Source organism: Stegodyphus dumicola, chromosome 4 (genome assembly GCF_044657685.1).
Source record: "Stegodyphus dumicola isolate Sdum_Otavi_A_Nest chromosome 4, ASM4465768v1".
Lineage (NCBI taxonomy): Eukaryota > Metazoa > Arthropoda > Arachnida > Araneae > Eresidae > Stegodyphus > Stegodyphus dumicola.
Window position 1 is genome coordinate 23,358,218 of NC_140771.1, and position 20,668 is coordinate 23,378,885.

General features: G+C 31.4%; 1 protein-coding gene across 2 annotated transcripts in view; it reads right to left on the reverse strand.

Moving 5' to 3' along the window:
- The window catches only part of LOC118186586 (uncharacterized), a 65,901-nt gene that overhangs the window by 12,174 nt on the left and 33,059 nt on the right, over positions 1–20,668 (reverse strand). For both annotated transcript variants that reach the window (XM_035356693.2, XM_035356692.2), the window contains exons 2-3: positions 6,815–6,882; positions 913–1,017 (exon numbers count right to left, since the gene is read on the reverse strand). In XM_035356693.2, coding sequence (XP_035212584.1) covers positions 913–1,017; positions 6,815–6,882 — 173 coding nt within the window. The remainder of the gene's footprint in view (positions 1–912; positions 1,018–6,814; positions 6,883–20,668) is intronic.

Genomic DNA, 20,668 nt, shown 5'->3' on the forward strand with positions numbered 1-20,668 from the left:
GAGATATTTACTGAATGTAAAATATGCTACTGGATATATCCTCCACAGTTCAGGATATCTGGTCACCTTAATCCTCCGAGTGGCATGGGTTTTGGGGGTCTGCTTATGAAGAACTGCATTAAATCAGCTTATGTATGCTAAATTTGCAATTACTTATTGTTTTCATAAATTTCCATTTATTAAGACGATATTTACATCATTACAGAAAGAAGAAAATAATTCAAATTATAAGCTAATATACATGAAATAACCCCAAAAAAATCTCATTATCAGATAAACATGGTCATGTCATCTCAGAGGGTTAAGCTCTGTACATGTCATGTAGAAGTACCCAAACTATTCATTAACTGCGTCATCATAAACAAATATATAGACATGAAAACTATTAGGTATCCATAAAAAAAAAAAAAAAAAAAAAAAAAATAGGGCCTTAAAAGAAATAATTATCCTAAAGAAATTTTTAATTACAAGGTTTAGTGTAAAATCAATTTTTTTTTTTTCATTCCGAGATATTTATCATTAAAAATATCTTACTGTATTGGTTACTATAGAACAATATCAAAATAATGAAAAGCTTCTATCATTTTTATTTCAACTATGTCTGATAATTATTACAGTATCAATTACATTATTGATTATGTCAGACAGATTAGTATAATTCCAGATACTGTTTCCTCTTTTCAATATATGCATGAAAAGGAATTATATTCTCAATATGAACTTCTGTTAGACTGAGTTTATACCTTACGAATGAAATTACATGTTTGAATGAATGACAGCATTGTTAAGACATCAAAACTGCTATTATGAACATTTTAATTGTTCATTAATAAAAAAAAACTATTGCTTATAAACTAATTAAATGTTATACAGAAAAATAAAAGGAATACAAAATATAAAAGGTAAAATTACCTTAAGATCAGCATACAAATTTGAGACTGTCTTTGGTAGAGTAACAAACCAATTCCAAAGCCACAGAAATAAAACAGAAGGCCCTGAGGAAGCTTTTGATTTTAACTAAGCCAATAAATAAATAAAAATTAATAAAGAAATGATGTCATTATTCAGAATATTTGTTATAATGCTTAACAGGTTAAAGTTAAAAATTCACATTAGAAAATTAATTTTAAAAATCATACACATAGAATTAGTTTAAATATGCTTGACACATTAAAAAAAGTGTGAAAAATGTTAACAGGAACAAAGTTATAGCAATTAAAAAACTTATCTAATTCTGTACCATGTACACTGTGAAAAAAAGGGGGGGCAGTTCTGTATCTCCCATTCTACTGGGCCGATTGACAAAATTCATCTTGTGTTTATCATGTCTTGAAAGCGCGAAAATATGTATTAGATTTATATATAGCATTGTTTTCATATACATATATTCACACAAAACTCACAAAACTTTTTTGAAATGACATGCCACGTTTTTTCAATATTTCGATTCTACGACTCAAATTATGCCGAGTTTTGTAAAAATTGCACGAGTAGTTTTTAAATAATTAGCTTTCAAAATTTTAGCTCCTCAATGTTAATTGACTTTGACATATATTTATTAATATCTCTTTTTTATTAAACTTATTTGACTCTTCCTTTCATATTTCGAAATTTAGGTTCATTCCAAATAAAATTCGCCTATATTTTACGATTTATTTTTTAAATTTGAATTATTTAATAATTTTTATATATTTTTCGAAAACAATTTTGAATTATAAGCAATAAAAGTTTTGCCATCATCTTAAAGCAGATGTATTTCTAAGCCTACCTGCAAAAAATTAGTTATTTTATTCAAAACTTCCTAAGAAATAAGTGAATTTACATTTTGGCGTATTTATTTTAAAAAATAATAACGAAAATGTGGCTTACGCACTTTGTTAAAATTATTTGAAAGTATGCACGATGACTTTTTTCCCGCTCGTGGACAATAAAGAAAAAATAAAAGAAAGTAGGTTGCCATAAATTAAGAAGTTCGCTAAGTGCATAATTCTTGGCGCAAACTGAAAAAAATTAACAGAGATAAATTTTTAAATTTCTCACCAAAAATTACAAAATTTAATATCTAGGCATAATTTGAGTCGTAGACTCGAAATATGGAAAAAAAAAAAAAAAAATGGTATGCCATTTCAGAAAAAGTCCGATTTTGTGTCAAAATAGCTGTGTTATAACAAAGCTATACATAAATATAATATATATCTCGAGTCGCGTTTTCGAGGCATGGAAAACGCAATTTGAATTTCTTCAATCGACCCAGTAGAACTGTCATCCCCTTCTGTTTTGCACAGTGTACACCTTTCACCCCCCCCCAAGAAAAGGGATAGTTCTAAATATCCCGTTCTAATGGGCCGATTGACGAAATTTAACATGTGTTTTCATGCCTCGAAAAACTTAGGATATATGTTAGATTTGTACACAGGATTGTTTTAACATAGGTATTTTGACACAAAATAGGACCTTTTTCTGAAATAACATGCCGATTTTGTTCCATATTTCGATTCTCGACTCAAATTAAGCCCAACTAATTAAAAAAAATTTTCGAAAAAATTTACTTAAATGTTCAAATTAAAAAATCAGAAAATAGGTGTGATTTTTTTTTTTTGGGGGGGGGGTTTGAACCTAAATTTCGAACTGTAAAAGAAGGAATCGAATAAGTTGAATAATAATAAAAAAAAAAGTATTAATTGAATTTGGTATGTACTTATTAACACTGAGGAGCTAAAACATTGAGAGCTAATTTTCTAAAAAACTACTCTTATAATTTTTACAAAACTTGGCACTTTGGCATTCATTTGAGTCGTAGAATCAAAACATGGAAAAAATTCGGTATGCCTTTTCAGAAAAATCCGATCTTAGGTCAGAATACCTGTTAGAACAATGATATATATAAATCTAACATATATCCTAGTCGCGCTGTTGAGCCATGAAAAATCAAGTTAAATTTTCAATCGGCCCAGTAGAACGAGAGATAAAGAACTGCGTTTTTTTTTTTTTTTTTTTTTTTTTTTTGCAAGGTGTACCAGGGCTTAATTTCTAAGATTAGAAGTGCCGGAGCCCTATGGAAGACCGTCAGCAAAGAGGAACAAGAGTAAATAAGTAAATAAAAGGACTATTAAATTCATTAATAATTTTTAAATGAAACAATTAACTATTATCAAATTAATTAATAGCTATTTAATTAATGTTTAATATTGTTATTCAATCAATAATTATTATACAATTAATTATAACTTAATTGATAATTATTAGATACTTAATTATTATTTATTGAAATAATTAAAGATTGAAGTAAATAAATAGTTAAAATTAAATAAAATGTAAAGACATAAATTGAAATTTAACAAGCGATTTTTAATATAATTTTATTGTTAAAATAAAATTTTCGAGATAAAATTTCTACTGAAATTGTTATTCAATTACATAAAAGAAGTGCCGCAGTCTTCTTATTCAGGGCTCCAGTGTGTTCCGGCTAGAATTATGATTTATTACAAAAACTAAGAAGCACCGGCCCAATTTAAGCTCAGATCGTAGAGGGTGAAAAAGTTCTTTTATCATCACAAAAATTAAATAAACTTAAAGTATAGCTGATTAAGTACTTATTATAAAAAGAAGTACCGGAGCTCATCTTATTTAGGGCTCCGGTGCGCTCCGGCTAAAATTGTAATTTATCTTAAAAATTGAGAAGTACCGGAGTTGGGCTCCGGCGCAATTTATGCACTGAGGTGTACATAATACATAGTAGGAGGTGGCAACAAGGAACACTACATGAGCAGAAGAATCAATTTTTCTCGACTGCTAAACATCTAATTCCGCATACAGTACACCATTTTCAGTCCCCATAATTCTCGTATATTCTGTTCAACCACGGCGTCGCAAGTTTTACATCCATAACCTCTCCTCAGTGGAACGGTGCTTCGGTACACCAAGGGTACCTGAGCAGAAGGCCCTACCCCTTGTAGAACAGTATGAAGTTTCGAATTATACCAAAAAATAACCTGGTGATGAACTCGAATGTATTTTGAAGACTAGAATAAAAACGTGTTGACAAGAAGCATCGAAGATGGACTAAATGATGGGAAAGCTGTTCAAGAAATTAAGGAAGAGGTGACATTCTCAGAACACATCAGTTTTCGTCTTCTGCAATTTTCATTATGTACGTGACAGCTCTGAAGCCTGCAGAAAGTTTGTCAGCAACAGTCCTTGCCTTGGGAATTCTTTCAATGAGCATAACAATATTTTTGAGGAAATCTTGCACTTTATCATCCAGAATCCAGTAGGTTACAGAGCCTGCTTCCCTCGGAATTTGAAATCTTCACTCTTTAACCTTTTCGCTTTAACTAGGTATAGCAGTGGCGTCAGTTTCCTTGTTATCTTTACTTTCTTCTGTGCTTTTCAGATTAGGAAAGTCTTCCTTCGTCCAACTAGCATCCATAACCTCTGTTCGTACATAAAAGTCATTTCAAGAATTTGTATTTCGAGTTGTAAACATAGTACGCCTTCAAATTAAAAGCCTACAAAAAGATATAAACAATATTGCAGTAGTTGGTACTAAGAAAATATTTTTATTGCAGCTCTTTGTTGCATGTCAAACTCTATTTCAGTTGCGCAATAATAACAATGTGCAGTTTTCTTGCCTGGCTAGCTATATTTTTCCGTGAATGTTTTAGCAATAAGAAAAAAATCGTTAGAACATTACAATTTATGCAATTCCATACATTAGCTCTATTTGATTTAATTATATATATATATATTTTTTTTTACTTTTCATACAATTATATATTTATTGGTATTTTTGCTATTATTATATATTTACTGTTATTATTGTAGCTCCTTCACCGTGCCCGTCGAACTCAAGCATTTTTGAAAAATGATATAGTAAAAAAAAAAGTTCACAGCCCCCAATATAAAGCATTATAAGCATCTTTTATTACTTAAAACAATACTGAAGATGTTCATAAAAAATTAACTGCAGATATTGTTACAGCTCCTAACCTTGAAACATTAAATACCAGAAGAATTTCATACTGTATGACAGTAGAATTTCAAAAAATATTCTATCAATATGAACTGAATTCGAAGTCCATTTATATTATATAATTTGAGTCATTACACTACGTACGAAATGATTTTGACATTAGATCAAATAATAACTAGTCAGAAAAATTACGTTTAAAACCATCTGGGGAAGGGGGAAAATACATAGTTTGAATTTTCTCTAGAGATGACAATATCATTACTTTTATATTTTTTTTCCTCAATATTTAGTGATCAATAGTTTTTTCACAAGAATTTTTAAAGAGAAATCTAAACTCAGATAAATAAAAAATTCGGAGATATTTATTAAGACACAAGGATATGTGATGAAAAGTCCGAAGTATCCAGTTTCACGTAGTGGGTTGAACAGCTTTGTGTTGTATATGAAATGTGTTTCAAATTGTATGAGTTAAATAGAATATTAAAAAATAAAACAGAGATTTCAGTTATTAAGAAGTATGCGTATCATTTTCCCACTGCTTACTTTACTAAGAAATCACAGATTAAATTTAACCCTTTGCACATTTCCAATCAATTCGGAACTTTTTTCAGATCCACTTTTATGGGAATATATCACACTTAACCTTGCGAATTGAGAAGTAAATTTTAAAAAAAAAAAGTTCCAACTACACAGCCTTGGGCAGGCAAGGCTAGTTCACTCTTGCAGTTTCTAGCTAGTTCATTCTCCCAAAAATCAGCGAGGTGGAGAGACGCGTGTGACACTGCGAACAAGCTTCTCTGGCTTACTGAACCCCTTTTGCCCCTACCCTTTCGGCGCACTTGCCTCCACACACCATTAGAGGGCAAAAAAAGGCTACATACGGAGTGCAATGGTAAAAAGTAGGATGGCAAATGTATGGCAGCATATAAGAGCGTATTGTGGCGACCACATGATGGCGACATACGAACGCAAAGGGTTAAAAGACAAAGCATTTTTTTTTTTTTTTTTTTCAATTTTACCAAACGGCAGCACTCTGAGAAGTTGTAAACCTATGTGTAAGATATACAAAGATTTTATATTCTTCACAGTAATATCACTTGACAAGGAGAGTGGATGATAAATGTATAGCAGCATTACATTTTACAAACCTACATAACACAAAAATTTTTCCAAAACTTTTGTAAAGACTGTTTGGGTTCAAGCCACAGATTCAATAGCTAAAACACGTTATTGATTTTATATTTGGGGTGGGGGAAGGGAGAAGCTACGAAGAGGAAAAAAAAATCAAACCTACTACCAGAAAAGAAATTTGCATTAAAAAAATTTTCGACATCCCTGAAATAAGTTAATTTTATCCTAAATTTCACTTGACTAATGAACCTGAAGTACCGATTTAAAGGGGTAAACTTTCTTTTCAAACAAATGAATTAGATGAGATATTTTAATATCAGATCTCTCTTTTCTTCAGAGAGCAGACATTCATTTTTTAAGACTTCTTGTTAAAGAGCTGTCATGGACAAAGTTCACTATTTTTCAGGTGAAAAATCTTGCAAAACTCAAAATACAGATGCCTCAGACAACAGAGATCATTTTGCGTTTTGGAGCACAGTTGACTTGAAATTGAGTTTTGAACAGATGTGCGAACTTTCGTCGCTCAAACACATCAAAATTTGATGACACAAACATTTTTTTAAATTATTGTAATAATATGTGTAATATAGCAAAAATTTTCTAAATAATCAAAGATTTTTGGAATACTCTGTATTATAGGTATGTGTCTCCAAAATGCAGTCCCCAAAAGTTAAGAGAGTTTTTCATAACAATGTAAAATTTGTAACTCACTTCAGATGAATCTTTATTATATGAGCCATTTCTACAAGCAGCCTTTGGAACTTTGTCTCTTGTATCACCTATAAATGTAAATAAATGGACACTATGAACAAAAAGGAGTTACTGATAATGAAAAAAGAGTAATGCCATTGAATAGCAAACACATAAAACTAATATGTAAAACTAAATTTGTTAAAATATAAAAGGAAGGGATAAAACAAACAAATTAATGTTTTAAAATTGTTTTGGTTTAATTTTTTTAAATTTTATTTTTTAAAAGGGTAAGATCCTTTTAATTGTAGGAACAAAGTTCTCATTCTTGAAGTAATGCTTCTAAATCTCTAGCTGCCAACTTTGAAATATGTAAAACCGGGAGGTTTTTGTGCCCAGAGTTTTCGGAAGTTTTCGAACTAGCGGTGGTACCATTTGAAATGAACTCTCTTTTCTTCAACTCTTTTCAATTTGAACTATTTAAATTTGCATTATAATGCAAGATTCAGGTAATTCAACTATTTAAAATATAATTATATGTCAGATATATTAAGATTTAATTATATATTCTAAATTTTACGTTCGTTGGCAAATTTCATTTTGCAACTTTCTTATACTTTTATAATGAGAAGATTCTGAGTAAGGAAGGAAAGCTTTAATTTATCAAATTACTTCTAAACAAAATGAAAACTTAATTAATAATTAATGTACACACTATTGTGCGGATCAATTTAGCAATGCATCGGATATTGATGTAAAACAAAACTAAATACAAAAATTAACATGGGGTGAAGCTTCATAATAAGCTTTGCAAATGTTTAAGATAAATAAAGACACTTCAGATAAAATAAGATTTATTAAGAAAAATTTCGCTGAAAATCACTAAAAGTGGAGAGTGAAATTTTCACAATTAGATTTCCTTCATTCAATAAATCTCATTTATTACTGAGAAACATCTTTGCTTTAGGCTAAAAGTCAAAAACTGCGAGATTCTTAAGATCTGCAGGGAGATGTGACGAAAAACTAAGAGTCTCCCGGTCAAACCGTCAGGGTTGGCGGCTATGTAGCACTATTCAGATAATAAAAATGAAGTTCAATGTAATAATTAGAAAAAATAACCAAAAATTTTATTTCATTTGTGCTAGATCAACATCCTCAAAGCTTTGATGTGACGATAGTGAAAACTGTAGATATAGAATGCTTTTTGTAGTATTTCTACCGTTTTCTAATGAGGCAATTAGTTATTTGTGCTAATTATTACGTAGAACTTCACTTCTTATTAAACAAACACAGTTACTTCCCTCAACTATTCAGATAATTTTTCATACTGACATATTTTAAAGGAGATAATTCGTTAACAGTTGATGAGAAACGGAACAGAGGTATCTATAAGACTGCAGTGTTGGTATGTCAGCTAGTATGTGAGCAGCTGATACAAATCATAAACTTCTAAATGGTAAATTTAGTTGAAAATATAATACTTTTTAAAACTAATTTCAGAAGAAATGAAGTTCGTATGCGAGAACAGAGAAACATCTGGAAGCTATCTAAATTCCATTTTAAGAACAGAGAGTGAAATTTTTTTTTACATCTCAGAGTTTATAACCTGCTGAAAACGATGTATTGCGTGTAATATTAAAATTCATAATTTTAATTATCAAGCCCCTTAATTTTTAGTCAAAAGGGGCTTTGTCCCTGAGGGACTATTGTTTTCGTTTTGGCATTTTACGTTAAAAGGCTGTATCACTTTTCACACTGTTGCCACCAAATATTATCGTTCTGTATTATATTTGAAGAAATTAAATAACGAAGAATCTGCATAAATGTATGTATGTTTCTCACATTGTGATAAAACAACGGTACCTAGAGCCATCCAATTTTGAATGACGTAATCCTACTGCAAATATGGGTATATGGAAGCACAAATTTGGAATATGTTTTATTATCGATTTCATATTTTGTAAAACGTTAATGAATTTCCGATTAACAAACTCAAGGATTTCAAAGCGAGCAATGGCAACGTTGTAAAAAATAAATAAATAAATAAATAAAAATAAATAAAAAATAATAAAATAATAATAAAAAAAAAGTCTCCAGCGCGTGGCACTGTGTATCAGAAATTCACAGCTCAATTTAAAATTATTTTTGGATATTGCTCTTGAACTGAATTTTATGGTTTAAATGCTAAGAACATGATATTTAATAAATAAAGGTAACACACAAAATGTTAAGAAAACGCCCCTTTGGACGTAGTTTAAAATCTGAAGCGTTTCAGATTTTTTTCTTTTTTTAAAACTAAGTACGTCTTCTCTTTACCCAATTCCGTTATTCTAAAAGATAGTGCCTTCATTTAATTAGTGGCCTCCATTTCTCCCTTTGAAGAACATCAGATTGCCTTCCTAACGCATTTATTAGAATTCCTTTTACGGATATCGAAATGCAAGGACCCGAAACTCCAATTTGACGTAATGATTACGTCATCAGTAGCTGAAAACATAACGCAATGTTAAGATCTCCAGTTGAGAATAAAGGAATAACTCCAAAATTTCCTTTTTAAAACAATTTTCATCCTCTCCATTTAACTGTAGATTTATTAAATTGTGTTTAATTTACACAAAAATGACTAGTGTTCGTGAAGTTTAATCATGCAGAACACCAACAGCTGCTAAGTCGACAGATTGATATAGCTTGTCATCAATCTCAGTCGAAGAAGCTACAGAAGCCCAGAAGGATGGCAATTTCTATGTAATAATTGGCTTTAAATCTAAGAGTTTCGTACCAACGTATCTTTTAGAGAACAAGCGAAGCCTCTTTGTCGCAGAATTTCTTTTACAGTTTACTACCTAGTCAGTCTCTGACTAAGAAAAATCAAAAGCGGTGCTTTTATTTTCGGGAAATAGCAAGTTCCTAAGTTGATGTATACTTACGTGGCGGTTTGCTAATGGTTGGCAAAACTGAATTGCAAAGCATTCATTACTCATTATTCTATTTTTATTGGTTAGCTTGCAGTTTATATTATTGAAAACATATTGTATTCTAATTTTGAGCCCATTTTGCCTATTCTGCTCATACGAAAAAATATGGAATGTTAAGTGAGAAAAACATTTCTTATACATCTTGCTTTTTGAGTTGAACCGAGGATCAAGTGTAGGAGTGACGAAAACAATGTTCTGTGTACGGGACCTAATGTCATTGCTGAAAGTATGGAAAGGAAATTGTTCTTTCGGTTTTAAGGAAAGCGATTTGATTTATCTGATAACCCACGTTAAGGAAGATCGTGAGATTTTGACAAAGACTGCTTAAACCGGTAGCTTCATGATATTCTCCTTGAAAAAAAGAGAGGGAAAATTGGCATAACTTACAGAATGCGGTTGTTCACTTGCAGTCGATGGGCAAAGTTTAACTCATAGGGAAACGCTAGGAATTTCTGTACAGACGCATAGCAGGTATTTAAAAAAAAAAAAAAAAAAATTACGTTAGCAGGCAGGTGAAAGGAACTGCTTAGTATTACTAAGGATATATTCTTAAAAATATTCTTAAATTCTTAATATATTTACACAAATCACTTCAAGCAAACTTACATCTCTTGATTGGCTTAACTCCCTAAATAATTGATCGTTAAAATTAAAACTTGAATTGCATACCTTTAGGATTTCTAATTTTTAATTTAATTTTTTCTAGATTTATTTATTTTTATTTATTTTAATGTTTGCAAAAAAAAAATTAATATAACAAAGATAGCAGCTTGGCACTCAACTTTATCTACATAAGCGCTATCTATATAATTAATTTGAAGAACACACTTACTTCTCTTTAAAAACACTTTTGCGGACCACAACGCTCATATAGTAGGTAAGTTAGAATTAACACTTACTATTTACTTCCTTTAAGTATTTTTAAAAAATTTTTTTATGTAGTATTTAAGTATTTTCTAGATATGTAATTATTTTTTAAGTATATATTTGTTTTTTAAAAATTGTGAATTAGTTCTTTTTGTTTCTTATTGGTTTATATGGATTATGTCTAGTTCTTTTTTAGTTTCTTTTTTTTGATATGCATATTCGTGTCGGGGAGGTTTCTGTAGAAAAGAGATTCTAAAATATATTGGTTTCTAAATTATTTTTTATAAAAAATTAATTTTTAAAAAATTTAATTAAAAAAATTTAATTTAATACTTGACTTTACTTGCTTGTTTATCAAAAGAATTCTTTATTTTTTTTTTCTTTTTAGAACTTTAATTCTTAAATGCTAATTTATAAGGGTACCACTTTATTGGTATTTCTTTTTGGACATTCTTCACTTTTTACTTTTGGTTTTGACTTTTACCCATGCCTACATGAATGACGAAACACGAATTGAATGATTGGAGAGTTAGGTTTGGAGGCAACTTCCCCTTGATAAGTCTGTCTCCTGCCTGCTCAACAGTCATTCACTTATGCATTAAAAAAAAAAAAAAAAAAAAAAAAAAAAATGTTTGAATTAATTTTAATTTGCTAAATTATTGAATTTATTTTCATGGATTGTTTTTGCACTTGATTTGCTTATACTTCTGAATTTAAATGATATTGTAGATTAGTTCGAGAATTAAATCTTTTATATGTTTGCACATTTTTTAAATATTTTTTTAAAAATATTTTGGCTTTAATTTTGCTTTTTTACTTTTATACGTGTTTGTTAAAATTTAAATTTAAATTTGATTAAATTTAAACTTAAATTCTTAACCATATTCTTAAAAATGTGAAAGTTAAAAATAAAATTTACAAGTAAATTTCGCCGTTTCAGGTTTTAAGCAACTTAATACAAATGAAGTAAAGTCGTCAGAGGGTTGATGTCATAGGTGTATTGTAATAACTAATACATTACTGTCACGATTGCTTTTCGATTGAGAAATTTTCAATAAGTGTGCTAGCTCAGACTAAATTTTAGCTAATAACGAAGCACTGATCAAATTCTAAGGATGTCTAAAGCAAGTATCGTTAACAGTTGAGACGGAGGTTGAAAAAAGCGAGTTCTCATTTTTCTTTACAGAAACGCAGTATCGTCCAGATCAAAGAAGTTGGATAACAAATTTATGGTTAACTTGCATTTACTGAAGACTGCTTATTTCTGAATAAGCGAATTTAAACGTGGTCCAGCATGCACGCACTAAAGATGCAATGCATTTTGCCTTTGATGTCCAGCCGAAATCATTACGACAGATATCATTGAAAATATCCATGGTATTGTTATGGAAGATCAGGTAGTGAAGATGTGTGAGATAGATGAGATTGTAGGCATATCAAATGAATAAATCTGTCTGCGTCATTGATTGTCGATCAAAAACCAAAGGAGATTAAAGCAATGTTCAATCGCAATCCGAAGACTTTTCTGCATCGATTCGACACTGTAGATGAAATGTGGAATTTATCACTACAAATCTTAATCAAAGCAGGGGGCTGCGAGTGGCGAAAGAGCGCCAAAGAAAACACAATTTAGTCAGCAGAAAAAGATGATGGCGAATTTTTTTATGGGGGGAGGGAGGAATTGAAAAGTAATCACTCTGGTCACTCGTTTGGAGAAAGAAAAAAACAATAATAAAAACTTATAATGCAACTTACGACTCTTTGAACGTAGACCTGAAACAAAAACAGTCGAGATTGACGTACAAAAAAGTACTCTTTTCCAAGACAACGCGTCATCCCACAAATCGATATTCACAATGTATTTGCTCTGAAGCGGTTCCGTATTTTACTTTTTTCTTCTAGATCTGCCTCCAACCAAATTCCTCTTATTTTTAAACTTGAAAATTCGGCTTATCACCATCGTTTTTCAATGCATATTTTTAGGCATTTATAAAAACTACTTTTTGACAGTACGGAAAAAATGCAAATTCATTGGACCAAGCCCTTCAATGGACAATATGTTGTCAAATAAAATAGACTTCCCCCCTTTTTTTTACTTTATTTACTTAACTCATACTTAGTGTTTGTATGGTGCACATTCTCATATTCCTGCATGTTTTTTCTTCAAGCAACAATTTTGGGATTCAAAGTTTTGGTATTGCGCTACAACACGGAGTGAAATGAAGACATTTATAGATGAAAGTAGACTTAAGAAATCATTCTTAGATATAAATGTTAAGTACAAGCTTTAAACAGGGAGTTAGTTGCCTTCGTGTACAAAGTATTTGTTAACTTTACACCTTTGCATCTCAGGAATATCTCATGCTAGCTTTGTATCTCATGCATTGTTTAAAACTATGCTCGGGACAAAGATAACCTAGTTTGGTTTATTTCATTATGGCAAAGCACAAAGGGCTATCAGCCTAAAGAACTTTGTAGAGAACTTTTTAAGGGAACTGCCTCGTACCCACGTTACACATGGGAAAACCAACAAGAACTCCCACGCAGCCAGCCCAGTTCGCGGGATTCGAACTCTGGTCCAGCGAATTCACCGCTCGGCCTGTGGTGGACCAAAGAGATAACCTGAAAGCAATGGAAAAGGTATAAAAACGGTGAATATTTGAAATATTCGGTAAACATAACAGAAAAGTTACACACACTTTATAGATATTATTAAAGAAACGATTAATATATATATGACAACCTCTCTACTTTTCATTTTGATATCAGAAACAGAGTCAACCAACACATTCACTACACTTCGTCTGGATTTACAAAGCAACTTATTCATTACAACAAATTATGGGAAAGGAGGAATTCTTTTTTATTAAAAAAATTCAAAATATAAATTCGAATTTATATTTGGAATTTTCCGCTGACAAATTATGCTGTTAACCTGTCTGTCTAGCCCCCCCTCTATTTAAATAATATGTAAATACTAAAAACTTCGAAAATAAAATAACATCTAAAAACTGGTATTGCGTGTGTATTGGATAGCCTTTCATTTGCATACTGAGAAAAGAACAAGTCATCATAAAGCAGTAAAAAAAGAAGTACGAAATTTTGTATTAAAGCGAACAAAAGAGCAATAAATATTCAAATACAGTATACACTGGTTTCTAAAATAATGCACAGCATGAAGAAATAAATGAGGGCTAATTCAATCACTTTTCTGGTGTTCTCAGATTAATCTTGTGTTGAATATGGATATGCCAATTAAGTAAATATGAGTTGTTAAAGAGTCATCGATTCCCAAACGGTAGTACACATACCCTGGTAGCATGTACTGAGTCATTCACAGATATCGCAGAAAATAATTAACAATAGCGGAAAAAGGTGAATTTTTGAGGTTTTGATTTTTATAACCAAATTTGCGAAAATAAGATAACTTTCTTTTTCTCTTGCAAAAGAAATATCCAAACATTTCGGAAGCACAGTTATGCGCTAAAATTTGTTGAAAAACTACGCAATGCCTGCCTCGAAGTGAACAGTAAAAATTTTCAAGATCATTTTCGAAAGATAAGCTATGTGTGGTTTTAATTTGCCCTAAAATAACTGCCGCACACTGACCGATTGCGAAGCAATGCACATCCCAATCCTCCTAATTTTTTCTCCGGTTTTAACTGCTTGAAAATACAGGCGAACCTGAAATTTTACTGATTTAATTTTTACTAATTTTACTGATTTAATTTTTACTAATTTTACAAATTTTTACTGATTATAAATAAAAATCCTTCATCATTTTTTATATTTTAACTAGCCTTGGATTAACGTAGACGTTGTTCTCGATAATACCCACATAAATTAGGAGTTGAATGTATACAGAATGCCTTGATGGAAAACGAAACGTTTTGAATAATTAATGGCGGTTTCGTGTCCATGCGAACCCAAAATTTATCACAAAGGACCATGGGGGGATGAGACGCAGCTAGCTGTAGCTGTCTCAGTGATTTTTCTAGAATAGAGCTGCTCAGAATCAAAAGAATATTCTTCTTTGCATGGCAGTAAAAAATATGGTCAGGACTTAATGCTATTTGGGCACAGTTATTGCAGGGACGGTAAGATCTTGCGCCGTCTCCCTTTACCTTCATACCTCGATAGTACTCGGTTCTGAGTCTTACAGTTTGTGACATCTCGATTAGCATTAATTTCACAAATCAGGTAGTCTTTTTTGATGGTATTTCCTCAAAGTCGATACCTTGTGATGGTATCTGCATCGTCAAGAGCAAATAATTGATGAAATTTCTAAAGAGGAAGAATAATAGCAACAGGCAAGTTTGACTCATCGGAAGGGGAGATTTGAAGTACCTATACCTAGAGCTGTGTACATCTGGCGCTAGTACCTACACCTAAAACTAGAATGAAGATGCAAATCTCTTATACGAGAAATCTTGCTACAGTTTTCGGATCAATGACGATCGAGTAGCATCACCACGGCGTCTGAAAGGCTACATTACACAGCATCAGAGTGATCTCAGCATGAGGATTATTTGAGATGCTATATTACATTCCTATTCTTGCCTTCTATGAATTGCATATATTATGGATCACCATTGGCACTGACCAGAAATCCTATCGCTTCTACGGAACCTTCTTGAAGTTCAGTTCTTTCAATAGGTCAATACTTATGTATATGTGGCAAAAAACACCCGATATTTCTTCTGGGACCAAAAATGTAACAGTTCTCGCCTATTTGCTTGGTCATCTAATTTATCTTCTACCGAATAAGTGTGAAAAATGATTGCTCTAAGATGGAATAATATATAAAGCTTGCAGCTACTGCTGCTATAAGTCTACATAGTTTCAACGACTTTAAAGACGTAGAATGACGGATAACTATTCAAGATCTTTATCGATCATTGCTATACCGTTTGCAATCGGTTAAAATTGCTAAAGGTGGACATTACAAATTTAACACAGTCCTTCTGATCCATAACAGGTCATTTCAATGAATTTTGCCTTATATCACATGACGTAAGTATCAATATAGAAACTCGTCCTTAATAGACGTTGCAGTTTCGCTGAATAGGAGTGTAATTAAGGAGGAATCTAAGTGTAGAAGATAAATATGTTGAACAAAGAGCCGTTGCAGAGCGTCTGTATATCTCTTCGGAATACTCAGTTTCAAATTAGCTGAAATTACTTCATTTACTAAAGCGCAATTAAAGCATAAAGACAACAAGATTAGTTTTGAAATCATTCTATGTTATTTCGCAACAAAGAAAAATATTAATATTTAGTTTTCCCCCGCAACTTTTATTTCCTTCGACAGAACTTTGTTACGGACATGCAGCCTAGCGGAACAAATCCAAATTAAGTATATTATTAACTTTGCGTTTATATAAGTAGAGGTAAACTTGAAGAGTACCTCTCGCAAACAAGCTCTGATGTAAATGCGCCACTAAAAGAGAATTTCGTTCCTTGCATTTCGTTCTCTCTAAATTTCTCCAGAAAACAATGGAATGTTGAACATTGTTTCTCCAGAAAACAATGTTGAAGAATGCAGTTTTAATTGCATTCTTCAACGAATGGCCATAAACAACTGCAAAAGAAGGTTAAGTAATTGAATAAATCAAAAAACCCATATCTGTTGCCTTATATGACAAGTTAGTGATAAAAACTAAAACAGAAATATTTTCAGAATAGAAAGTCCATTATCAGTCTCATTTTGCACGACAACGTATTTTCATTTTTAAGAAAATACTTGCGCTTGACGACGAGACAATGCATTGGTTGGTTTCTTGCACTGCAATCAATACATTGGTTGGCTCATATTTTAAATTTTGAATTTATGCAAATAATGTCACGAGTTAGCTATATGCAAATAATGAAGGCTGCCAGTGTTTTCCATTGGTAAGGGTTAGGTTATTTGAATATGGCAAAGCATACGTTGGCTTTCTGCCTAAGGGAAGGAATGCCTTTTTGCTAACGGGAACTGACACGTACTGAGGAAAACTAAACAATGTAGCTAGCCCGTTCGCCTGGGATCGAACTCGGGTTGAACTCCCAACATAAAGCGATTTAAACCAAATCAGCCAGTAGTTGGCCTAGTGTTTCCTAGAACACAAATTCTGTAAGAATAATTTTTTTTTTTTGGGGGGGGGGGAAGATCAATAAATCTTACGTTAATTATCATAGAAATGCTTGTCACTTAATGTATTAACATCAGAAACCTTTCTCTAAACTGATATTTTATTTTTAGGTTACGTAGAAATGCAAACATTTCGTTTTTCAATTTAGGCACGACTCATCCTGAATCCGATCTCTAACTTTAAAGTTTGTCGTACGGCTGTTACATTTTTTGCACTTTATTTTTTATAATGAGTTTACAATTTTCCGAAACATAAATATAGAGACAGGGAATGTATAAAGGGTTACATTTCGTCATTAATATAATACTGATTTTTTTTTTTTTTTTTAAAATTTAAAAATGCCGAAATACTTTCATCATTTAAAACATTTCCGTAAATGAAAAATATGCCTAAGAATTAAAGGTCAAGTAAAAATTTTTGTGGATAGTGTCTGTCCAGTTTTTTTTATTCCAGTATTATTTTAATACTGATAATGTTTTAGTAAGCATAACTTTTCAATTAAATTTTACCAATTAATACATGATAGGATATACGAAAAGGAGACTACAGGTATTATTTCCTAAAATAGTGGTCTTAAACTAACTCCCGTACTTCTAACTATTGAGTTTCTCAAATAACCAGTTCCATACTTTTAAGTACATAAATTTGCAGACATATTCGAGAATGAACTTACTAAAGAGATTCAAGTTTTAATGTCTATTTACATTACAAAAAGAGAGGGGAAGCTATAAAATAAAATTTGCCAGTTTTGGGAATTAATGATCCAGTATTTTTAACTTGGGAGTTGTTAACTGCATAAAATTTTCGTGTTTTCCCCCATGCATGACAAAACCTTTGATATTGCTTATTATTTAAAATATGAATCAACTATTTTACAGGCAGGTAGGCCTAGCATGCTTTAATATAAAAAAAAACCAATTCAAAGATAAACCTTTAAAATTTACATAAAAAACTTAAAAATACTAACTAAAACTGTCAATATTGATTTATTAATTTTTTTCCATAAAGATTTTTTCAGTCTGAAATACATTTTCATTGAGACACTCTGCATGTTGATGTGATTTCCACTTACTGAAAAAAATTTCAACTCAAAACGTAAAATGGAAAAAAAAATAAGATGCCTCATTTTTTTTTTTCCCCCAGGATTTTTATTTTTATTTTTATTTATTTATTTAATTTTTTTTTTTTTTTTTCACACGGGAGATGAGTTCATCTCTAATTGACAACTGATGTTTTCATAGAATTTCCTACGAGAATCGCTTCAATAAAATACATTAAGCCTATATTATCAAAAACTTTAAGGTATATACTTCTAATAGGCAATTGCAATAAAAATAACATGTAAATACAGTTAGAGTGCAGAATATTGTCTACAAAGACAAATTTAGTTTTTTTTTTTTTTTTTTTTTTTTAATTATTTTATCGTGGGAACAGAAACATGGAACTGCACAAGGCACAAGCAGTAGGAATGTATTTAAATTCATATGACCTTCGAGAGTCGATCTTTCTGCTCCATTAAATATTTAGCAGCATGCAAGTAGGCGGTCACGTGATCTAGTAAAGGTACGAGTTAATGCACTTTTTTTGAAGAGGTCATTACATGTTATTCGTCAATCGAAATGGACTTCCCTTTTAAAGATTTTTCAGCGGTACTTTTTAATATAGTCATAATTTTACGATGAGCAGTTTCAGAGAATATATCATGCTTCCATTTAATGATTTAACACAATTTACAGTTACGCATTTTACGCGCAGAATCAATCTTACAAAGAACGCGGAAATAACATACATTTTTCCGAGTTCTTGCGGGCACTTCAGTTCCGCTTCAAGTAACTGCATCTAAGCTTCCACTGAGTTGACTTAAAAATCAGCATTTTATATCGTCTGCTAGGTTTAATCAAACTTACAAATCAGTTGTTCTCAACCAGTATCGTCAACTTATCGCAAACGGTCAACACAATTAAAATTCTAGTTGAAAAATCAGATTACCCATGATAAAATTTTAAATTATTTCATTGTGGTGAAGCTTTGATGATGTGACGTAAATTACACCATTAATGACGACGTCTAAGCTGGTCTCTCGCCCGGTTGTCTACTGTTCAGATGCGCCCAGCCAGTACGTTCACGGTTCATATATGTTATCATCGCAGATCTCCCTTCAACCTGAGACGAAATTTCTTAAGCGTGTCGTTATTTCGAAACATTACAATCACACTTTTCTGATGGCCACAGGATTTCGCTTGGAACACTAGTCAGTCTCTTCAATACACATGTAGTTTATTCATAGGTATTCAATACATGTACTTATTCGTACGAACTTACACATTTATTTTATAACATTCGTAACTTTATTTTCTATCACTTAAGCCAATAATACAACACGTAGATAAATCAAATTAGTTGTTTATAAAATTTTGCATAGCATAAGATTAATTCTCAGTCACGATAAGCGCTTAAAAATATCGCAGATTATATCATAGTTAAAAATATGATACTACAATAGTATATTTAATGCAACTGATATTTAATGATACTATAAAAGTATAGACAAATTAACAACTATTAAATTTGACAGGTACAGGTAGAAGTATTCGGGATACCAGAATTTCATCACTGGTCGTACAGCATGGGCGTCGCCTAAGGGCGTAAGCTTATACAGCTTCATAACGATGCCTAAAGAATTATGTGAGCATGTTTCCAAAATTGCAAAAGAATTTGATTTTGAATTACTGGACAGACTTACGATGCAGTAACAGTTATAGCAGAGCAAGTAATTGGATTAAATAAAGGAGTGCAAGAAAAATATCCGCAAGCCACTCTCATACATTTTTTACAGCAATGTTTAAATCTGGTTTTGCAACAATCTGCACACGGCATTACAGAATGCCGCATGTTTTTTTAAAACATTAACTGGTTTGTCTGTCTTTTTTTCAACGTCTACAAAGAGAACTCATGCACTAAAAACTGCATGTAGAGAAAAAGATACCTGAAGCTGCACCTAATATAAAGAACTTTTGCTCAAGAACTGTTAACACAGTGCATGAAATGAAAAAAGAATTGGTTATATTTTTTGAAAATATTATAGAGAACTGCGATGGTTGGGATATTTTATGTGTATCACAAGTGCATGGGTTCATTGAATTTTGGGGTGACTGCAAGAACTGTTTTCTCCTAGAGATGTTTTTCAATAAGATTTTATCACTCAGGTATATTTTTTGAGATTTTACAAAAGAAAACCCTTGATATTGCTCATTGTAAAAAATAGATCACAAAATTTCATATGTGCTTACGACACAAAGACCACAAAGAAATGATTTTGATGCAGTATAGACAATGGCAGCACAGATACTACATCCATACCCTCCAAGATTCGAACACAGATCCATCAGTACAGCAGTTAGCGTCACTAAACCACTATACTGGTCGGGCGGCTTTTTAAATTTTACAAGTGGATAAAATGGACTCAGTTCTAATAAGCTGATAGGAATATATACTATTTATGATTAAGTAAAATTTCAAACAGTTTTGTATAGCCATGTCTAATATTGATACAATTAAGAAAGTAGAACTTCTATTATCTGGATTTAAAAGCTTTTCTAGATTAAATAAAATTAAACATTATGCTAGTTTAATTTACGTGCTTTACATAATTGTTTTGATCAGAACAATAGAAGAGAAAATACACTAGTGGACAATTGAAAAGGACACATCCCAAACGGCTATATACCTCGTAAAAAGTGTGGTTGGAAGCCAAGTGAAATAAAATAACGCCAGAACACTAGGATATAACAATAAAGATAATTTATTGTGATCTGAAATCCAGAAGACTTTGAAAAGTATTCAAAGGGCAAAATGGTCCTTTTGTGCTGAATACGTTAACCCTTTGCGGCACAGTGTGTCCG